Source organism: Corvus brachyrhynchos, unplaced genomic scaffold, assembly GCF_000691975.1.
Source record: "Corvus brachyrhynchos isolate BGI_N302 unplaced genomic scaffold, ASM69197v1 scaffold434, whole genome shotgun sequence".
Classification (NCBI taxonomy): domain Eukaryota; kingdom Metazoa; phylum Chordata; class Aves; order Passeriformes; family Corvidae; genus Corvus; species Corvus brachyrhynchos.
Genome location: NW_008238372.1, coordinates 880,612 through 902,812, shown reverse-complemented (window position 1 = coordinate 902,812; position 22,201 = coordinate 880,612). Strand labels below are relative to the sequence as shown.

The 22,201-nt window shown below is 40.6% G+C and overlaps 1 protein-coding gene across 3 annotated transcripts in view; it reads right to left on the bottom strand.

Moving 5' to 3' along the window:
- Nucleotides 1-22,201, bottom strand: part of TTC3 (tetratricopeptide repeat domain 3) — a 42,422-nt gene that overhangs the window by 10,335 nt on the left and 9,886 nt on the right. The window contains exons 10-33 of one of the 3 annotated variants that reach the window (XM_017736328.1): nt 22,133-22,187; nt 21,327-21,489; nt 21,190-21,235; nt 20,542-20,665; nt 19,628-19,682; nt 14,895-14,955; nt 13,618-13,684; nt 12,204-12,326; nt 11,705-11,842; nt 11,169-11,249; nt 10,335-10,447; nt 8,497-8,623; nt 6,972-7,094; nt 6,721-6,822; nt 6,235-6,327; nt 5,785-5,849; nt 5,057-5,193; nt 4,188-4,502; nt 3,269-3,532; nt 3,011-3,057; nt 1,685-1,741; nt 563-639; nt 308-454; nt 1-111 (exon numbers count right to left, since the gene is read on the bottom strand). The exon at nt 1-111 is cut by the window's left edge and continues 769 nt beyond it. In XM_017736328.1, coding sequence (XP_017591817.1) covers nt 1-111; nt 308-454; nt 563-639; nt 1,685-1,741; nt 3,011-3,057; nt 3,269-3,532; nt 4,188-4,502; nt 5,057-5,193; nt 5,785-5,849; nt 6,235-6,327; nt 6,721-6,822; nt 6,972-7,094; nt 8,497-8,623; nt 10,335-10,447; nt 11,169-11,249; nt 11,705-11,842; nt 12,204-12,326; nt 13,618-13,684; nt 14,895-14,955; nt 19,628-19,682; nt 20,542-20,665; nt 21,190-21,235; nt 21,327-21,489; nt 22,133-22,187 — 2,691 coding nt within the window. Of the gene's footprint in view, nt 112-307; nt 455-562; nt 640-1,684; nt 1,742-3,010; nt 3,058-3,268; nt 3,533-4,187; nt 4,503-5,056; nt 5,194-5,784; nt 5,850-6,234; nt 6,328-6,720; nt 6,823-6,971; nt 7,095-8,496; nt 8,624-10,334; nt 10,448-11,168; nt 11,250-11,704; nt 11,843-12,203; nt 12,327-13,617; nt 13,685-14,894; nt 14,956-16,907; nt 17,210-19,627; nt 19,683-19,902; nt 20,053-20,541; nt 20,666-21,189; nt 21,236-21,326; nt 21,490-22,132; nt 22,188-22,201 lie in introns of those variants that run through there. The other 2 variants (XM_017736331.1, XM_017736330.1) reach the window with 2 other exon arrangements.

Below are 22,201 nucleotides of genomic sequence, written 5' to 3'. Positions count from 1 at the left end.
TCATCTTCCACCACCTTCCGAGTTTCCTCAGGGAAATTTTCATATTCCCCAACCAGTAACTTATTATTAATTTCCAGAGGGCCATGTTCTTCCAAGATTTGAGAGAAATAACTTGGGGAAAAAAAGAGAATTGTTATTATTAATCGAAGTTTTTCAATGTAATTCTGAAATTGTATTTCACAAACATCAATCCACTCCTTCCTGGCCACACCAGACCCCCAGGATTCCAATTAATCCAAAAAATTATTCAAATGATGAAGTAAAATGTAACCCCCCGAAGCTGCTGAGCCCAGGAATTTATACTCACTCATATAAATTCTCACTGATTGGATCTGGATTATTATTAATTTGATAATTGTTACTATTTGAAACATTATAGAGAGCTTCAAATTCGGCCAGTTGCTCCTGGAGATATTCTGGGATTACAAATGGTTCATTGGTAAAATCTCTGTACCTTAAAAATCAGCAGAAAAAAATAAAGTTAACCCAGCCTTGGTGTTTGTAAGGGATTCTTCTCCAGCACTCTGGAGTTTGGGCAAGAAAAGCAGAATAAAATACTCACAAATTATTTTCTTCTATAAATATCTTCTCTTCTTCTCGTGGTGCTGTACTAACTCCACTGGATAATACTAAAATAGACTAATTGAAAACAGATTTCTTTTAGCTTTTACCTCACAAAAAGCCTGTGGAAAATAATCCTGCAAAGACCAGGAATAAGTTATCTACACTGAATTTTGTCCTATAAATTCATCGTGGCCACCATGAACTGCAAAATTCCCAGGTAAAATTATCCGTGCTAAGCCACAGCAAGAAAGTTTTTAATTTAAAATTACTCATTTCTTCTTCAGAACTTATTTAGGAAAAAGAAACTGGGATATTCAGCCCCAAATCCCTCTTTTTTTAGCAATTTCATCAACATTTAATCAAACTTTCTTTTACATCTGAGGCTGTAACAACTTCACCACAAGCAGGAATTATCCCTAATTCCACATGCTTTGATGTGACATTGATTATTGTCCACACCACTACAGACACTTCAACTGTCTTAATTTTTATTATCTAATAATTCAGAAATACACAAATAAATGCACTTAATTCAGAAAAAAGAAATCCTGGCTGATGAGAAGAGGAAAAAATCTAAAGTTTCCTCTTGAAATTGATTAAAATGATTAAAAGTTGGGGGCACCAAGCTGGCCCTGAGGCTTTCAATAAAGCAAAATCCTCCAAAAGGCAGTGTAAGACTCAGGCAGAATAATATTCCAATAAAATCTATAAAATAATGAATCATTAATAACATTTCTGAGCATTACAGGGAACTTTGGCACTGAATTCACTTCTTCCCACTTGGCAAATTGAGATCACAGCAATAATTCAGGATTAGGCCAGTGGAAGGTGACTCCAGTCAGAGCCAAACTGAGTCTAAATAAGTTTAAAAATAGCTTTTATCCTGATGCATTTTAACAAAATTACACACTTGGAGTCTTCACAGCTTAATTTTACTTCAGGAAAAGCTACTTCACTAAGGATTCTCCTCAAGGTATTGAGGAAAACGGCTCCTGTCCACCTGAATGCCAGAAATTCTCAAAAAAAAGAGCAATTTTTAGGATTTTTGGGCGGGTTTTTAGTATTACAAAGTGCTCTCTGCTTGGTAACATCTGTTTTAGCAGCTTCAAAAGCTACTGACCTTTGACTCTTTCAAATTCTTCTTCCTGTTTTTGTTTTTAACTTTGATTTCATTATTCTGAAACAGAAAAATGCAACAAAGTCACGGCAAACGTTGCTTCAGTTTTCCAAGCTACACAAAGCTGAAGGAACCAAAATGTGAATTAATTCTTATTAATTCTTATTTTATTAATGTGCACATTTTTAAAATCTGCATTTTATTAATGTGTGCATTAAAAAAATCTGCATTTTATTAATCTGTACATTTAAAATCTGCATTTTATCCCTGTGCACATTTGAAATTCTGCATTTTACCAATGTGTACATTAAAAATATTTTATCAATGTGTACATTAAAAATCTGCATTTTATTGATGTGTACATTTAAAATTCTGCATTTTATTAATGTTTACATTAAAAATTCTGCATTTTATTACATGTACACTGAAAATTCTGATTTTTATTAATATGTATATTAAGAATTTTGCATTTTATTAATGTTTACAGAAAAAATCTGCATTTTATTAATGGGCACATTTAAAATTCTGCATTTTACTAATGTGTACATTAAAAAAATCTGCATTTTATTAATGTGTGCATTTAAAAAAATCTGCAGTTTATTAATATGTACATCAAAAATTCTGCATTTTATTAACGTACATTATCAGTGCATGCATTAAAATCTGCATTTTATTACTGTGCACATTTAAAATTCTGCATTTTATTAATGTATACATTTTAAAATTTGCATTTTATTAACAAGTACATTTTAAAAATCTGCATTTTATTAACGTGTGCATTAAAAAATCTGATTTTTATTAACGTGTGCATTAAAAAAATCTGATTTTTATTAATGTGTACATTAAATAATAAAATGCAGAATTTTAAATGTACACATTAATAAAATGCAGATTAACGTGTACATTTTTAAATTTGCATTTTATTAACGTTTTTAAAAGCTGCATTTTATTAGAATGTAAATTAATTGACTCTAAAGCTTTATTCTGAATCAAAAGTAAATCCTGGATTTGTAAAGGTAAATTTAACTGCAGACAAGAACTTTAAATGTGAGTGCCTCAAACACAGAATTAACTGAAATACAGAATATATTTCTGCCAGTTGGGATGGATTTTAATGATGACACCAATCCCAAAGTGATTCAGAACGAGGCACACTTTAATAATTATTATTAACTAATGCAAATATCAAATAATTTAAGAAAAGGGAGCTACAAGATGAGATTAAATCTCTATTAAGTCTGAAGGATGAGGCTGCAAAAGATTTCCTTTTCTAAAATACCAACAAACTTCTTTCTGAGCTGAGACCAAACACAAATGAAGTTCACTTACTGATAAATTTTCATTTCCTTGCTTCTTTAATATAATGGTTGGGTCAGCTGTTGGAAGGAGAAGAGTCCTGGTGATTCATGGAAATAATATTTGATCTCATTTACAATTTAACTGGGAAATCACAGCAATTATTGTGATAATCCTTCACCCACCACCACCACAGCAGCTCCAAAACTGCAGCTGCAGAACTTTTCTGTTCAAAACGGAGCAATAAATGTGAATTTTTATTGGCAATGTTTGATCCCTTTGCCTACTCACCCATTTTATCAAAGAATTCATCTAAAGCTTGATGGAGGCCTGGGAAATGTGCTCTGTTTTCTTCTAAAAGCCATATAAAACATCGGGTTTTCTCTAGGGGGGGTTTGAGGAAATAATCCCAAATCTCTTGCTTTTCACCATCAGCTGCCACATAATCAAATTTACTGCCATATTTCTGGTTCCACAGGGGGATTAAAATAGAAAGGTCAAGCTCTTGCAGAACTTGGCCATATTGTAGGAGGAAGTTTTTTGTAGCTGTCAGACCTGAAAGAGATGGAAAAATCCCAATGTTGCATTCCAGCTTTAAATTTTTAGTGCTTAAAATGCGATAGTCCTCTTCAAAAGGGGAAGAGTTTGGTCAAGAAATTAAAGATACAGATGATGTCAAAGCTTTTGTGCCTCGAAAATGCAAACAAAAGAATGAGAAATGGGGTTGGTATAAATTCTACTCTCACCAATTATCATTTGTATAATAATATTTGTATGTTATTATGAATTCTTGGAAGGATATGGATGTGATAGAGCAGAATGAAGAACCCCCCCAAACCCAAAATTCCACCTTCCTGCAAGTACAAACCGAACAGGAAACTGCAGAGCACCAACATGAAATTATTTCCAAGTTTAATGGCAAAACCCCACCATTATTTACTCTCCAAAACCAGATTAACTTCCAAATCTCAGCACTGAAGCCCGTTCTGGAATTTTAAGGCAATTAAAAAATTAAATCTGTTCCATTTTCTCCTTCCAGCATGGCCAGAGCCCTGCAGAGCCCCTGTGCCACCCAGGCTGGATCTCCCTCTCTAGAATGAGGGAAAGCAAAAGGAGGAGAAGTTTCATTTTGCTGTTTAAAAGAAGGGAAAGTGGAAAAGAGGGAATTCCTCCTCTCCTGTGCTGCTGCTGCTGCTGCACAGGAACCCACCCAGGTTATCCAGGTGCTTCAGCCACTTGTGCACTTTGGGATCCACCTCTCCCAGCTGGCTCAGCACATGGAGAAACCCCCTGGTCTGCACCCGGGATTTTTCCTGGATTAAGGAGTTGATGAGCTGCTCCAGCACCTCCTGGGAAGTGCTGCTACTTCGGGAATAGGAGGTGACATCCTCCTGACTGACCACACCCCACAGCAGTAACTCCTTCAGCAACTTGGCAGCGTCGGGAACAGCAGCTTTGATCTGCTCCGAATTGCGACGGATGTGCTGCAGCACCTGGTCCCCAGCACACAAGTACTGCCCATAACCTGGGAAATTAAAAACAGGGAATTAAAAAAACCCACAAAATGAGCAGGAGTTCATGTCCCTGCCACCATCAAAACCAACTTTCAAAAACAGGTGATTTGGATTCAGTGGTGTTTTGAATGATTTGCTTTATCACAAGGCTGAAAATTACAGGATTTAAATAATTATAGGGATTTCTACCATAGAGCCTGAGCACTATGAATTGGATCCAACACTGATTTACATTTTTGTTTAAAGAAATAAACACCTTGCCCAGATTTTAGGATGAGCAGTCCCAATGCCACAGTGACCTGCAGTGGCTCCAAGGATCACAACTGAAGATGAGCCAGAGAAAAGGAGAGAGCCAAGATTGAAAACAAAACAAACAGGGAATAAATGAAGGTGATTTTACAAATCCACAGGGAAGCCAAAATCTCCCAAATGATCAGGGTCTGCCATTGAACAGGGATCCAGAGAACTCTGAGTGTGACATGTATGGGGTAAAAAAAACTCCAAACCTCCCATTCCTGACGACTCTTTCCATGCAAAAATGAGAATAATCCACATTTCCACACACCCCTGTGCTGACTGTCCTGGGATTGCTCACTTCCCTCCTGGTTTTCCTCAGTTTTCTTTCTGGCAGAATTCCGGGCCTCTTCTCGCGCTCGTTTTCGCCGCAGTTTTTTTTCTTGCTTCAGTTTTATCTTCCTAAGACTGAAAAAACCAATTCAGCAGCGAGCCAGACATTAACTGAGATGAAAAGATCACACTGAAAAGTACAAATAGAATAAAAGTGGTCTTCATTTAGAAGCAGAGACCACAAAAGCTCATAAAAATATCCATGTCCTCAAGACGTAATAATTTTTACTCCCATTAAAGATGTCTGAATTAGGATTGGCTTCAATACTCTTATTCTTAGTTTAAAAGTCAGCATTTTGAGGCAAATACTAACATTTTATTCCCTTCATTTTTAAAAATCTGTTGTTTGTCCTCTCAGCCCGATTCCTCATTATTTAAAGGTTACTTGACCAAAAAATTGCAAACTCAGTTATATGAAAGGTCTGGGTATCAATAACTGCAGCAGCAGCACTAAATACATTTTTATTTACATTTTCTAAACAGTCACACCAAATAAATTCTGTGGAACAATTCAAATGCTTTTATAATGGGATCACAATGGATTTTACCAGATTTGTTTGGCTTCTCAGGCCAAGGGCAAGCATAACTTTCCAAAATCTTTGTAAAAAGGCATGAAAAACCCCTCCTGCTTTGCTCTGAAGTGGAGTCAAACAGTGCAGATCTTACCTTGAACATTTCTGTTTAATGCAGGCCCTTGGTGGTTCCTTGGGTTTTGGAATTTTTTGTTCAAACTACCAAAAGCAAGGGATGAGACAGGAATTACATTTGGGCTGTGACACAACAAACCCAACACCCATTTCTGCTTCTCTCAGGTCCATTCTGCTCTGGGGAGAATTCATGATCTGGGGAGAATTCTTTATTAATTCTCCATCTTCCTGTGGCTCTGGGGAGTTATTCCTGAAGGATTACTGAACTCCAGTCCCCACCCATGAGGATCTCACCAACACCACAAGGCAACTCCTGCTCCACTAGAACAGGAAATTAATATTCCTAAATAATCACCACGTTCTGTAATTAAGGCAGCACAATTTTTTTTTTTTTTGCAGTTACATTCCCATCCTCCCTTTATCCCCTTAATATTTTAATTATTTTCATAAAAAATATGACCATACTTACTTCACATTTTACCAGCCCAGAAGAACTGAAAATAACTATTTTGGAAATAAGGCCTTTACAATCAGGAGTAAAACACATTTCCTTAAGAAAATCCTGCAGGAGAAAAGGACACACACAACAAAGGGATTGAAATCCACACACAATTTATGTCCTCACACAAATTCATTTCTTAATGAATTTGTGTGACCAAAGCAATTAAAGGAAGCACAATCCTAAACTCTTCCTGGATGCTGGCTGAGAGCTGACTTGGGAAGGGCTGAAAATCAAAAATCATGGAAAATCTGTTGCATCTTTTATTCCCAAAGCTCCCTCCTCCAGCTTCACACCCAAGAGCCAGCTTCCAGAATACTTTTAGGAGTTCCCATGGTGCCTGACGATTTCCCTTCATTTTATCCTGGCTGCTGAATTTTGTGAAATCCCTTCACATATCTCAATACTGGAATCTTGACAAAAATTTAAAAAATTCTGGTCTGGGAGAGGCCTTACCTTATCATTTTTATCACTGTAGCTTGTTGTTTTCAGCTTTTTCCAGCAGCTGATGTGGAACTCCACTCTGCACTGCTGACAGCAAATAACACGTATAAAACCCTAAAAATGAGAAATGGCAGAAATGGAACCAAAAACAAATCAAAATCAAACCACAAGAGAAAGGAGAGCTCAGCTTAGCAGATCATATAAAAAGGGGCAGAAAACACATCAAGTTTTACTTCTCAAACCTTTTCCAACTGAAAATTTACCTTAAAGTCTGGGTCTGTAAAAAATATTTGGATTTTGGAGTAGCCATGGCACTGCTGATATCGACAAACAGCATCTGGCTCTGGAGGGAATTTACATTCCTCAATATAATTCCTTAAAGCCATCTGGAAAACACAGAACTACGTGAGACAAACTGCACAGAAATCAGGGAAAGATTCCACTTCTACTCACAAACTCCTGGGGACTGCAGTGAAACACAACCGTCTTGGAAAAGCAGTGACTGATCCCAAAAAAACCAACTCTTTCCTAGTGACAGCCATGGAAGATTGGCCTTTTATGGCCAAAATATTCCAGGGTTTGTTGGAAGTGCTGGAAGCTGTGAGCACTCAGCTCCACACACAGAGAAAAATGCAGGTTTATCCTGAACCAGTGCCCCACATCCTGAGCAATTCCAAAGGGTGGGAATTTTTCCACTGTCCACATGGTAAAACAGATCACTCAGATCATGGGACAAAAATGGGAGTTTTTGGCTCATTTCTGAAGATTCCCAACATTCCCAGAGTGTCTCACCAGAGATCTGGGCTAAGGATCAAGCTCAGACCCAGCCCTGGGGAGCCAGGGAGGTCTCCCACGATAATTTCTGAGGGAAAAACTTCAGAGTGGCTTCATGTGGAGTCAGTACAGGGCTGGAATTGAGCCCAGATCAATAAAACATCACCAAGAACAGAGCCCTGACAAACCCTGGCAGGTATCTGCATGATCCAGAGTTCCCAGAGCACGGATTGCTGTATCCAGGTTGCTGGTGGAGATCTGTGAGAAATCCTGAGGTGGGATTCTGGTAGGAAAAAGCCCAGAAGTGCTGCTTGTACCACAAACTCAGCAGCTCTGGGGACTTTGGCCAAGCTCATCCACTGAAAAACCTTCAGAGTTGTGCTGTGCCAAAAATGCCTCTGTGCAGAGCAGCTCCTGGAGCCAATTTTTCCAGTCAAACAGGGAATTTTACCATGGAAATCCCAATGTTTTATCCAGGAGCTACATGGCCAAAGTCTCCTATTTGGTTTTAAAAGCAGCAGCTGCTGCAATTTTCAACTTCACCAGTTAAGATTCCGAACCGCGCTCTCCAGAATTCTGCTTTGAATTGACACCTGAAAGTTTGGGAGCGTGCAAGGAAGAGAACCAAACATTATCCCAAAATCACTGAGGCTGGAAAAGAGCTCCAAGATCCCACTGTGAACCATCCCCACCTTGCCACTGAGTACCACACCCAGGCCCTTCTTGGACACCTCTGATAAATGATCAACAATCAATGTCTATGCCTGGTGAGCTCACACAATGCTTGTTCTCCCAAACCACTGGCCTGTGGGAACTGCACAATTCCCATTGTGGAAGAAGGAGAGCTGGAATTTCTCACTGAATCCTCAGCCAGGTCACCTTGGGGTCTCAGAGCGTGACACAGAGCTCCTGTCCACGGGGTGCTTCCCATCCTTCATTCAGCCACACCTTCCTTGGATCTTGGCAAGGAGGAGGAGGACAATTTTCTGTTTGGTTCCTTTTTTAGTAACATACCTGTAAATTCTCCATTCGTGTCTCCTCGATGACCTGAGTTGTTCCTGGCCAGGTTAAAACTCCAGGGATAATCTTGAAATCAATCATTAGCTTTGACCTCAGGAACTGGTCGAGGGCGTAGGCAAATCTGGAGTTTGGAACAGGTAAAGCACACTCAGATCTCCTGGGAGGATCTCCCTCACAACTTCCAGGAGTCATCTTATCCTCCCAGGAGCAAACAGTGGCAAGTGAGAGGATGTGGGATGAGAGAACACCTGGCTCCTTCAGTGTTCTGTTCATCTCCGAGATGAAACACTCCAGGTGTGAGGCAGGAAGGGGCCCAGCACCCAGGCAGGGATGAGCCTGTGCTCCCAAGGGATCCATGGCTGTGGGAATTCGGGGTGAGGACATGGGGGACACGAGTGACCTTCAGCTGCTCAGCCAAGGAGGGGACACAGACTCTGCTGCCTGGATTTGGGTTTTCCCTGAGTTCAGGGAGTACAGGCATGGGAATGGCTCTGCCTGGATTAGCCTGGCTGGCCAGAGGTGCTGTCACCTGTGCAGGGACTTTTTTGGGGTCAAAACTGCCAAGGAAATGAGCCACAACCATGGGAATGGGATGCAGGCAGCTCCTGGGACACAGACTTCAGCCAGGAAGGAGGAATTCCCTCTGAGCACCCAACACCCCCTGAGCAGGTGCTTTTAGACATCCCACAGGAGGAAGGGAGAAGGTTTGGTATGGAGTATTATTTATTTGGCATTATTTTGGCATGGCAAGGGTGGGCAGGGAGGTGGGGACCATTCCCTGAGGAATGGGAGAGGCCCAGTTCCAGCTGGATCCAACAAACCCAGCCCAGGGCACAGCTGGGCAAGGCTCTGGCACCTCAGGGAAAGCAGGGATAAAAGGACAAAACCTCCTGCACAGCTGTGAGGAGCAAGGAAAAAAGCTCCCCCATTCCCCATCCCTGTGGGCAGCTCAGAGGGAAAAGAGTCGGGAATGAGGGAGTGAATTCCAGCCTGGGATAAAGGAGGGAAGGAAAAAGGTGGTTTTGGTCGTTTTACTTTGTTTCCCACTCTCCAATTCTATTTTAATGGACAAGAAGTTGGTTTTCCTCCCAGTGGGTCTGCTTCCTATGAGGGATTAGGAAGTGTCTCCCTGTCTTTACCTTGACCCCGCAGCTTTTCCATGGAATTTCTCCCCTCTCCCGCTGAGGAGCAGGAGTACAGCTGGATGAGGAACTCCCAGCCAGCCCAGCTCAGCCCACCACGAACCTTTATGGGGGATGTTGATCCCACAGAGCACCAGTGCCATCCTAAAATCCCTCCACAAGCTTCCCACCGCTCCTGCCCCCACAGCAGCCGGGATTGCAGCCTCTCCATGCTTCCCATGGGGAAGAACCTCCACTGCATGCAGGCTCCCCCCACCCCTCTGGGATGTGGCCAGCTCAGGAAAACATCCCTCCTTATCTGCTCCAGGGAATTTGTGACTCCCTGGAGCCGCCTTATCTCGATCCAAGGTCACACTCCAGCTCCCCAGGGATGAGATAAATTCCTCTTTCTTCAGCATGCATTTTCCCCCCAGAACAAAGGGGTTTTGTTCTTCTCCCCCAAGCTCTCCCCCACTGCAGGGCTGTGCTGGGCAGGCCTATCCCTGAATCCCAAATATTCCCTCAAATCAGCTCAATTCAGCAGTTTCCATCAGATCCTGAGCAGGAACAAACTTCCAGCGGGACCAAATCCATCTGATGGATGAATTTAGTGATTCACACAGAACAATTAAAGCCTCACCACACACAACTCCTCAAATAAAAAGATGATTTTTTTTCCCCTCAAACCCTGAAATTTTCCATTAGACCAACCTGTTTTGCTTGAGGTAAACCCTTCCAAGCCCGTAGTGTGCCAAACAAAAACAACTTTCCTCTGGATAGTCCTCCACTATTTTCTTAAACTGAACTTCAGCGTTTGCCAATGCCTTAAAAGAAAGGTGAGACACAAATACATGGAGTTTTGCCAGAGTATTTCCACTTTCCCTGGGTTTTTTCCTCCTTTAGAGTGGGTCAGTGTGTGCTATTTGTTGATCAGTCTGAGGAACAGTAAATGGAATTACACAGCCCTGTGATCACAGGCAAAGCTTCCCTCTCTTTTTCTAAAAAACCCAATTTATTCTGTACACACAGACTTGCTGTAAAATAAAGGAATTCAATGACTGAGCTCAGCTGTGTTTCAATTCCTTGTAAGACACTGAAAATCACCAAACACTGCAGGAAGAAACACCCAAAAAAACCCCAACCCCCAGTGCTGATTTTTGCATTTTCCAGAACCCAAAGCAACCCCCACCTCTTGTTTTAGGAGCAGAATATTTGGGTTCAAAACACCAGCTCAGAGCCACGTTACAAAGCAGAAATAAAAACTATTCCTATTTCTATAAAATTTTATAGAAGCTGTAATTTCTTAATACTTAGAATCTCACTTGAAAGCTTGAAAAGAAATTTTATCTGATAACCTAATTCATCAAAATCATCAAGGATTTAGTCCTAGATATTAAATTCTAAAATGTGGCACAAAGTTCCTTCCCCCCTCATTCTCTCTCAGTTAGGAAGACACAAAAATGGATGGGAAACTGCCCGAGCTAGGGCCTGGAATGAAAACAGTACTTAAATATAAAATAAATTAAAATAACCTTCATGTCCTACCTCAGGATGTCCCAATCCCAGGAGGGCAGTGGCATGTCCATAGATAAGTATAACATAATTAATATTAAGAATATTCGCATACTGCAAAACAAAAAGAGTCAAATTATAGCAAAAGCACAGCAAAAACATGGTACAAATATTGTAAATTAATTTTAAAAAATCCAGGATGACCCTGGGGTTGGGGACTGATTGGGTACCAGATACACAAACACCAAATTTCAAAGAATTTGCCATCAAAATCCTTTTTACCCTTTTTACACAGAATCACTGAGGCTGGGAAACACCTTTAAGCCAAACCAACAACGGAGCTTTTTATTAAAAAAAATAATATTTGAGCCAAACATTTGGTACGACTCTTCTAAGAACATTATTCTGGAATATTTCGGAAACGCAGGTGCGTGTGGAACATTCCCAAAATATCTGCCAACAATCCAACACAACAATGATTCTTTTGGGGGAGGGGAGGAGGGGCACAGGGTGTGGGAAGGCAGAAACCTCCATCAGTGGCCCCAAGCAGGGAAGTGCTCCCAGTTTACCGTCAATTTGGAGGTGTAGAGGAGGCTCAGGAGCTGGGAAAAGCCTCTTTCAGCTCTGTGGCACTGCTGCTCCAGCAGGGCTCTGCAGCCATCCCGAGCCAGGGACACCACATCCTCTGGCAGACTGTTGAAATCCACCTGGAATGTGCAGGGAAAGGGAAAGTCAGCCCAGAAGAAAACTGCATTTTCCTTTTTTTTTTTCTTTTTTCTTTCTTTTTTTTGTTTTTTTTTTTTTTTGTTTTGTTTTTTTTTGTTTTTAATAAATAATAATATTTTGGCAAATATTTTTACACTGCACCTAAAACTATTTTTACACTGCCCCCCCCAAATACATCCTGTATTGCTGGGTTGGTTTTCCACCCTGTTCTCACAACTGGCAGGGAAACACTTGGCCCTGCAGCAGCAACTTGAGGATCAGCCTCATTCTGGGGGAAGGGAGGAGCTGAATGGATAAATGTGAATTTCTGTAAAAATAACCAGGTTATTTCTCACAGTTTACCAGGAATTCTGGAGTGTTCAAAGCTCTGAGCAGCGGTAATAAAATGGGTTTATCACTGTCCAGCAAGGCTGCACCACGCTCCAGCCCAAAGGATTTAACATCTGGCAAGGGATTGAAATCCACCTGGAATGTTTGGAAAGGCAGTAAGTTCAAAAGAAAACATTTCCTTTGGGGTTTTTTTTTTTGCTTTCCAAAGCAAGCAAAATACTTGCTTTGGAAAATAAATATTTGCTAAAATACTTCTCTGACAGCCAAGTGGAAATTCTCTGCTTCCTCCTGAATTGTTTTACCACAATTTCACTTTTCAAGCAGCAAACGAGGTGCATTTTTACCAAACTCCTAAACTAGATTTTCATGGAGCTTTTAATCTCTTAAAATTCCAGTTTTCATTCCAACTTTCTCTCCAGAAAGCTTCACCTTTAGTTCAAGCATCATTTTAATTCTTCAAAACCCCAAAGCACAACCCAGACTTCTGCTTTTCCTCACTTCCACACTCCCATTTTGCATCCAAATGTTTTTGGAAAAGCTGGGAATTGCTTCCTTCTGCAACACTCTGCATCCAGCTCAGCTCACACTGGAAGGCTGCAGAGTTCATGATTTTATTGTGTTATGTTGTTATTATGTTATCAAGTTGTTATATTTTCACTACTGATACTTCCTGAAATCCGCAGGAATTTCCACCAGGGAGACTGTAAATAATGCAGATTTATTTTAACTTCCTAAAACTACTGGGTTAATGCTGCCCCATGTAGTTACAGACCAGAATAAATTATATTAGTTAAATGGTAACTTGCATGACAGATGAAGCTGATTACATTAATTAAAATGCTCCTTCCAACACCAGTATTGAATTAAAAACCAAAAACAGGTATTTGATAGGAAATAAAGGGTCTTAGGGCAGGTAGAACCTGCACCTTCTGAATTCAGCTTTGTCCCGTGAGGTATTTAATCAGAATTGAGATTTCTGGTGTTTGCATCCCCAATTAACAGGGATGAAAGGATTAATTGTGTGCATTCCCATGATTTCCTTCAAGAATTTATTGATGCTGAGCCCAGAGAAGGAGAATTCTCCCTCAATGTATGAATTTTACAGCGTTTCCCACAGCCATCCCACAAAATGCTCTGTGGTTATTCCCAAATGTATCCAGCACAGGAAAACATTTAGGCAGAATTTTGGGAAGGGCTTTATAAAGCCCTGAATGATTCCCAGGCAGGTTTTACAGCAGGAGAAGAAACAGGAACCAGAAGAGAACTCCAGAATAAATCACTGTAACCACAGAGTTTCTGCCTCTGATCAGAGCCATGCAGAGCACAGAGCGTCCAATTTCGGAATAAACCGAGATTTTTTGCAACATTCCTGAAAAATGACAAATCATTTCCAGTTTAAGGCCACGAGCTGCTGAATTCCCATTACCTGTGGCACAGCACTGCAGCCTTTATCCTCCATGGCTTTAGGCTCTCTCTTCACATCCATGTCATCCCTACAAAAAGCAGGACAGGAGCACAAAGGGTTTGTAAAGTCCTTTAAATCTAAATTTATTTTTAATAAACGGTGTGATTTCCATCAACTCCCCCAGTGGAGAAGCAATTCTGGAGCTGGTTCAGCTGCTTTAAAGAGGATTTGTTCCAGAGTAAATGAAAAAATTTCCTCTCCTTATAGTGAAAGGAAAAGGAAGCCAGTGCTAATTCAGCTGAATGACATCAGTGACCTCTCCTGTGGCAAAATTTCAATTTTCCTACCTACAGGGGTACTCAAATAATTATGGGGGAACAACAGGATCGCACTGCAATAAATACTGATTAAAAGATATTTGGGTTTGTGGTCACACTTAGATTAGGACTGGGAGCAACCAGGTTTCCTAAAGGCTTGGGCTCTTCTGCACCAGAAATGTGCCTTGGAACAATTCTCTTTAATGGAAACGTCCCTATTTCCATGGGAAAATCTGATTGTGCTGCACCCTCATGTTTTGAGCCATCCTAAACACAACCAAGAATCTCTGGAGCGTGGCGGCCCCAGCACCACTGGCAGCAACGATTGCCTCTGTTAAACTTTGTTTTAAGAGGAAGCATAATCATTATCCATAAAACCTACAGTGCTTTTCACCTCCACTAATTGAATTTCAGCCCCAAACCACCAAACACAACCATTCACACTCCTGTTCTACAGGAGGACCCCTGATTTAAAATCTGACTTTGATTGTGCTTTAAGTGAAAATTGGAGCCAACGACCAACCAAAGGATTCCAAGTGAAGTTCTTATCAGAACTTGTATATCTTTGTAAGTGTAAAACTTATAAAACCAAATTTCATCTTTTTCCTGAGCTCAGGAAGTGTCAGAGTTTGAAAAATGATTTGGTGCAAAGGAGGCCTTGGAAATGAGGTAACAGTGAGTTGTGTCGTGGTGTAACTTTGGATGCAACAACTGAGACAAAACTCCTGTTACCCCTCTGCTTTAACAGCAATTATTCAAATTATGCCTTCATTTATTAAAATTCAGCTGGGCATGGAACATGTTCAGTTTTCAAGTAGTAACTGTGGAAAAACTGGAATTTTGGGGACATTACCCACTATCAGGACATAAAAAAATGTACACAAAGCCACAAGTAAGAGGCAAGCAGCACATCCAAGTGACATTAATCTTCCATAAAATAGCTCACAGTAATAATCAATTTTAAAATAAAGTCTTTTTTACCTCATCTTTTCATAGTCACAAGTTTTGGCTTTTGGCCTTCGTTTGTTTTGCTGACTTTGGTCTGTAACAAGGGAAAGGATTTTAAACAAAATGATCATTACCTAAAACAAGCAACCAAAAAAATGCACTGGGAACTCACCTTTTGCTCTAGAAACTGCAGATCTTAAAAACTGACCAGGTCAAAACTAACACAACCAAAAAGTGTTAATACCATGAATTTGGTTTTATTTTGGTTCAATAGTATAGGATTTTATGAAACCTAAAAAGAGGAAAGATTTCAAACAAATAGAAGAATCTAAAAATCCTGCAAGGTGTGATCTGACTCCACAAAATTGAAATTATTAAAGTGGACTCCAAGCTAAAGAAATCAGTCTGTCCTACAAAAGCACAGTTGATATTATTGTATATATATAAAATAATCATAATTATTATATAATTATGTATTATTAAACATATAGTACATCATGCTATAATGTATTATACATTATATATATTATAAATTATATGATAGTGAATAATACAGTATATTACAGTACATACATTCTACATTATGTGATGTATTATAAAGTAACACTGTGCAATATTTTATACTAAAATTGTTTGGGGTTTGGGTTTGGTTTTTTTTTTTTGTTATACTATCAGTGAACAATCAGAATTTTCAAAGGGAATAACAGATCCCCATGGAAGTTCAAGTTTCTCTAGAAAAAAATGATGAGGAAGACTTTTTTTACTTCAAAATCCCTGAGCTAAAATTCAGTTCAACCCCTGTCAATCTCAAATGCAAACAACCAGAGACAGATGGCCCTGGCTACAAAATAAATAAATGCGACAGTGTGGAAATGCTGGATGACAAAAACAAGGCAGGATTTATCAGGTGAGACCAATTCGTTTTTCACTCCCAAATTTCACATCAAAGACCTCACACAAAGTTCACTGAGGCACTTCCCAACTCCAGAGATCCAACCCTGCTGTGGAACAGGGACTGAGGAAACAATTCCTGAGCAACGAGGAAGGAGAAAATGGGTTCTAATACTTTATTGTGATGGGCAAACGCAGGAATTCCTGCCATTAACTGCAAAATCATCTTTTTTACTGGACACAGCCATGGGAAAAACAATCTAGCACCTGGATTGTGACTTTTGGGTTTATTGTTATGCTCAACTACCGGAAAGTCAAATTTGAAAACAGGAGAAGGAGATATAAATGTTATACATGAAGTTTTAGCAACCATCTGTGCTTAAAAATGATACTCAGAGTATTTTAAACATGAAATACTGAAAGATAGCAACTGTGGAAAGATCCAGCCCTGAGTGCTCTCCCTCCAGGCAGGGGAGGTGTCCCATAAACATTCCTCAGGTTAAATCCTATCCGTCGGCACTTAGTGCCTCATCCCAGGAGCCATTTCTCATCAAAAGCTCCTCAATGACCTGAAATCTAAAGGAGTCAGCACAAAAATCAAGAGTCACAAAGACTGAACGTGTTCAGACTTATTTCATGAACCACTCCTTGAGTGGATGTCTGCTGGAACACATGGGAACTCCAAAGCTACACCGAAAATCACCACAAATTCCTCTGAATAGAGATACTTAAACGATGGGAAACAAGAATCCTCCTGAGAAGCAGAAAACACCTCCAGCACATCATCATTTAACCATCCAGAGGCTGAGATATTTCACCTTCTCTTCATTTTATGTGTTGCTTTTCCTTAAGGAATCAATCTAATTCACAACAAAACCTTAGTGAAGAGAAAAGAAACCACCTCACCAGCAAAGGAAGAAATTAATCAGCATTGGTTTTGCACTGAATGATCTAATTTCAAAAGCCATTCAACAAAAATTACTCCAGAAACAATTCCCATAGAAACAACTCCTCCCCTACAACACCCAACTTCAAATGCTGCTTTCAGATTAAACAAAAAAGCTTCGGAATAAAGGTAACAAGCAAATCCCGCTGATTTACAGTCGAAATACTTAAGGAAATACATTAATTCCACAGAAAACATGATTTACTTACCCCACAAACACTTAAAAATATTAGGAGAAGTAGGATTACTTTTCCTAGCACTTCCCATTAGGAGTGACCAAAGATATTTAATAAAAATATACACAAGCTCAAAGAAGCAGTACATGAAGACCAAAAATAGGAAGTAGCACGAAAAATAAATCAAAAAGGCCAATAGCTTTACAATAATATAATGTGGCATTAAGTTCTTTTCCATTAAAACTCCTGCAAGTTCAGGGAACAAAGGCAAAGGGAAAAAAAAAAAAGGCTCTTCCTCCCCACCCACAGCAAACTGGGGCCAGCCAGTCACTGGCAGCCTCCTCCTCCTCCCTTCAAATCAAATATTTTGCTCTGCAAAACGAGGGGGAGGAGAAAGGGAGAAGAGAAAGCGAAGTGCATTCCCCTTATTGTTGCGCACTCTTTACAAAGAAGAAAACGTGGGATGAGCATGAGTTTTTGGAAATTGCTGTGTCCAACACATGTCGTGGTCTTTGGCCTAGGACTGTCAGATCTCTGCCAGCATTATCCCTCTTCCTTCCTCAACTCCTCCGAAAATCAGCCACCCTTCTCCAGCCTCTCTGTGCCAGGGTCTCAGCCCTCTCCCAGGGAAGAATTTCTACTTTAATGCCCAGTTTCATCCTGTCCTGACAGGCAACATGGAGAAGGGGAATTTTCAGTTCCCCTGAAGCTGCTGGGTAAGAGCTTAGAGAGCAGCTTGCAAAGGAGATAAAGGAATGTCAGAGAGGCACAGGGGATGCTGAACACAGCTGGGAACTGGGGAGGAACAGATTGCTCAGGGAGGAACACGGGGGGGGGTTGTGGCAAAGTTGTGCAACAAGAAACAACAGCACACGCCCAAAGAGGAGCTCGAGGAAAGGAAACCCAGAATATCGGGGGCTCTCAAGTGAATACAAGCCCAGAGACCCCTTCAGACAACCCTCCAGGGCCACAAAGGGACTCCCAGGAAGAGGTGGATGCACGGAAATGAATTCCAGCAGAAGTGATGTAGAAGTCTCTGGATGTGTTCAGCACTGAGGGTAAGGAATGGCTGCTTTCTAAGGCTTCAGATTTGGTTACAAAGTTTGTTTCTAGCTGGTTTCAGCACCACCTCCTTCAGCTCAAGGCCATTCCCCCTCATCCTGTCTGTCCCTCCATCCCTTGTCCCAAGTCCCTCTCCAGCTCTCTTGGAGCTCTCTTTAGGCCCTGGAAGGGGATTTAAGGTCTCCACCTGGAGCCTTCTCTTCTCCAGGCCAAAAAATAGTCATTATTAAACTATTGCTTAAACAAACAGTGCACTGAAATATCAGTTATAACCATTTCTATTGTGTAATAGATAACTCTGATTAAAATCCCTGACTCCAATTGGTATCACCACCAAGTGAGATACAGGATTTATTTTACCTATATAAATATATTGGGTTTGCCATCCTTAATCCTGAGGGACAAACTCATAGGAAGGATCGATTACACCCAAATAAATCCTTGGACAGAAACCAGTGCCCAAGTCTGTCACTTAGCCTGGATCCAGTCACGCCCACACTCCTCCTGGAGAAGGGGTTTAGAAAGCCAGGGGTTCCACACCCTCAAAAGGAAGAATTTTTTCCCAATCTCCCATCCAGCCCTGCCCTCTGGCACTGGGAAGCCATTCCCTGGCTCCTGGCCCTCCATGCCTTGTCCCCAGTCCCTCTCCAGCTCTCCTGGAGCCCCTTTAGGCACTGGAAAGGGCTTTAAGGTCTCCCCAAAACCTTTTCCAGGCTGAGCAATCCCATCTCTCCCAGCCTGTCTTCACAGAAGAAGAAAGTCTTCATTCTTTTCTCCATTATCCTCCCACGTAACACTTTTCCAACAAAAACATCTCGAGCTCTCCTTTGCAACCTTCCCCGCATTTTCCATCTCCCAAGAAATCCTTTCATCCTTCAAGACGCTCACAGATGTCCGAAGCTCACAAGGGCAGGATCACCTCTCCTACTGCTCACTGAAAAATAGGATTTTCTAATACACCTTCAGTGGTTCCCTGAAATCCGATTTTCAAGTGCTCTGTGCTTTGCCACCTCCTCAGGTATTTAAATATGCCAAGGAACAGGCATCAAAGACTTCAGACAAGTGAGAGCAGGTGGTAAAAATCCCAAGGAAAATTTAAGGCAAGATTTCCTTTTGAAGCTCAGAACTGCCTGAACTCCACTTTCCCTGCAGAAAAGTAACTCTGGCACTGGGGGAGATTTGGGGGGTGGGAGTTCTGTCTATAAAATGATTTATTTATTCAAAAAAAAGCCCCAAACATGAACAATCAATCACACTTAAAACTTGCAAAGTCTGCCGCTAAAGATCTACTCTGCCAGATATTTTATGGCCTCTTTCCTCTTTACCTGCAGAATTATTTTCTGATGGAGCTTTTATTAACCACAAATTAATTGTAAACACTGAAATACACACTCCTGTTAAATTTAAATCCTTTCAGATCCTGGCTCAGGGGGAAGGAAAGCACTTCCAGCCTGTGACTCAGATTTTACTTCTTAATTCCAGTTTCAATCCTGAATTCAGCCATGTCAAGGAGATTCAAATTACTAAAGCATCAAGGACTTACGACACAACTACAGAAGTGTCTAAGAAAGAAGTAAAAGATGATTGGTTATTGTTGTGAAAATGACAGGAAATGCACTTCTAATTATTAATTACAGGAGCAGCAGAGGAAGAAGTGGCTCTGACTTGATAAAGAGCAAAAATAAACTCACTTGGAGGCTGCTCCAGCGTGGAAACTTTGCCTTCTGTTCTCTGGGGCTCAGTCACCTGATGACAAAAATATCAGATTACAAAACCCAAATCAGTCGCCCTCACTGGATTTAAACAAAGCAAAAAAACCAAAAAAAGCAAGCCCTCAGCAACTAAAGAAATGAAAATGTGCTGAATTATGTTCTTAATCCAGACGTAAAGAAAAATAAGTTGCTTTTGTAATGATTTTCCCCTCAAGTTCTTATCAGTTGATATTAGCTACAAATCTGACACACACCAGCCTTTTCCACTGAAACATTCACCCTGAGGGAACACAAACTTGCAGCCCTACAGAGAGATTTTCATGGCATGAAAACAGATGAGAGTTTTCATGAGAACATAAAAGAAAATCTGAGCACTTCTAGGCCTTTTCCCAGCTTGTTTTTCTCTGCCAAGAAACTCCAAAAGTTCCATCTCCTGCCCTCCTGCTCTGGTTTCGTTTTCCCAGGGCCACGTCACTGCCCAGGGCCCTCCCCCTGCTCTGAGAGCACAAACAGCTTCCCCACAGCTCTGCCGGAATTGTCCTGGCCCAGCTATAAATTCACATTATTTATCAGCATTTTCTGCATGATGCAGCTTTTTTATAGTGCAATCCATAAGCTAAATCAGAATATATGAATTATGATTTATTATCTTACAAGAACAACAGCGAGGACAACAAAAATGTCACAAATCATCTCTTTAGATCAATAATTCCTGTAAAAACATGACACTGGCCATCTCCTCCTCCAAACAACCACCTCCCACCTCCTTTAAATCCCAGTTTGGCAGTGAACTATCCCAGGAAAAGTGCCCAATTGCTAAAAGAATTGCAGAATTCCAGGCACAGCACTGAGTGCCACATTCCAGGCAGGAGTTCCTGCAATTCCAGCTGTACCTTGGCATCACGTTTTTGAGGACCATGGTGATGTTTGGGCTCAGCCTGGGCTCTCTTCCTGTCTTTTTCTACTTCTTTCTTTTCTTGGGAGCTTTTTAAAGGAGATTTTGAAGAGGTGCAGTCTCTGGTGTGTAAAAAGAGAGAATCCCTGTCCTTTTCTCCATATTTAACACATGTATAACATGAAAAAACGGACAAATAAAGGAGTTTGCCCCTCTCAGAGGTGTAATTCCATAAATGTATTTAAAAGATTTCATCAGTCATTTTTATCGTTTCAAATTCCACAATCCAAACTTGTGCAAAGATACAGCAACAACAACAAAAAAAATCACATTTTCTACAAGAGGGACTGCAATTGAATGATTACATTTCTAGCTTTTTAAATTAAATAATTAATAATGGCAATTAATAATTAAAAGTACCCTGGCCCTGCTGCCCACGCTGCTTTGGATACTCCAGGTAAGTTTATTTAGTTCTTAGAAATCCTCTGTACTCCTTATCAATTTATTACTTCCATTTTTATCTACTGATAAGACAACAAAATTGATGCAATATCTACATTATGTATTAGTTCAATGTTATGGTAAGCATTGCTACTTACAAAAAAAACCCCAAATTAAAAGCAAAGCAAACTTGCCAATTCCTTACTTTTTCTCAAGCAGAGGCTTCCCTGCCTTCTGTTGATGTTTAGTACCTACAGAAAATGAAATGAGGGAGGAATTAAAATAAAAACTGAGCTGGTTTCAAAGCAAAGGTACCAATTTTGCAGTCAGCAAAAAAATTACCGTGGATTTCTTCCAGGGTCTTCTTTAATTTTTCATGCTGCTGGATGAGTTCCTTGAGCCCCCCAGGGTTTTTCTTGCAGAGCTCCTGGGCTCTCTCGTTGGCCTCCAGGGCCTCCTCAGCTTTGCCCAGCAGGGACAGGGCTTTGCAGTAGTGGTGGTGACCCTACAGGGACAGAAATGGGGATTTCGAGGTTTCACCCACACCACTGAGAGAAGGATTTATGTCCCAAGCAGCTGCAGCAGGCAGCAAAAAGTCCAAGTTTGTATCATCCAGGAAGGGAGCTGCTCTCTGCTGATGGATAATCAGTTTTGAACTACTCAGCACGCTGAAACAGAGATAAATCACTGGGAAGAGCTTTGGAAATAAAGCAAATTTGCTTTTTTCCTGCTTTCTCTGCTTTGGAAAAGAGCAAATTTGCTTTTTCCTCCTAATCTCAACCACTTTGCAATTTTCTAAGTATCCGTTATTTACTCTCGTTCAGGCCAAGAATATTGGGAAACACCTGCTGGCCATTAATCAGGACTTTTGAATATATTCTATCTACATTTATTCTTTTTGAAGCACTGTGACAACTCCCAGCATAATAAACATTTTCTCTGTCTTTACACATGCCAAGCACCTCGTACCAACACTGACAAGCAGCTCAAAATAACATTTTAAATACAAAAACCCAAGCAAATTGTGCACTTGGCAGAATTCTCAGTCCCCAGGGCTCTGTGTTCATTCATTAGAAATCAGCTCTGGGTTCTCATCTTGCTTTAAAATGCCAAAAAAAAGACATTTTTGGAACATGTAAGAAACCAACCTTTGGCCAATCAGGCTTGAGAATAATGGCTCTTTTTCCATCAACTGCAGCTCTCCTGGGAGGAGGGAA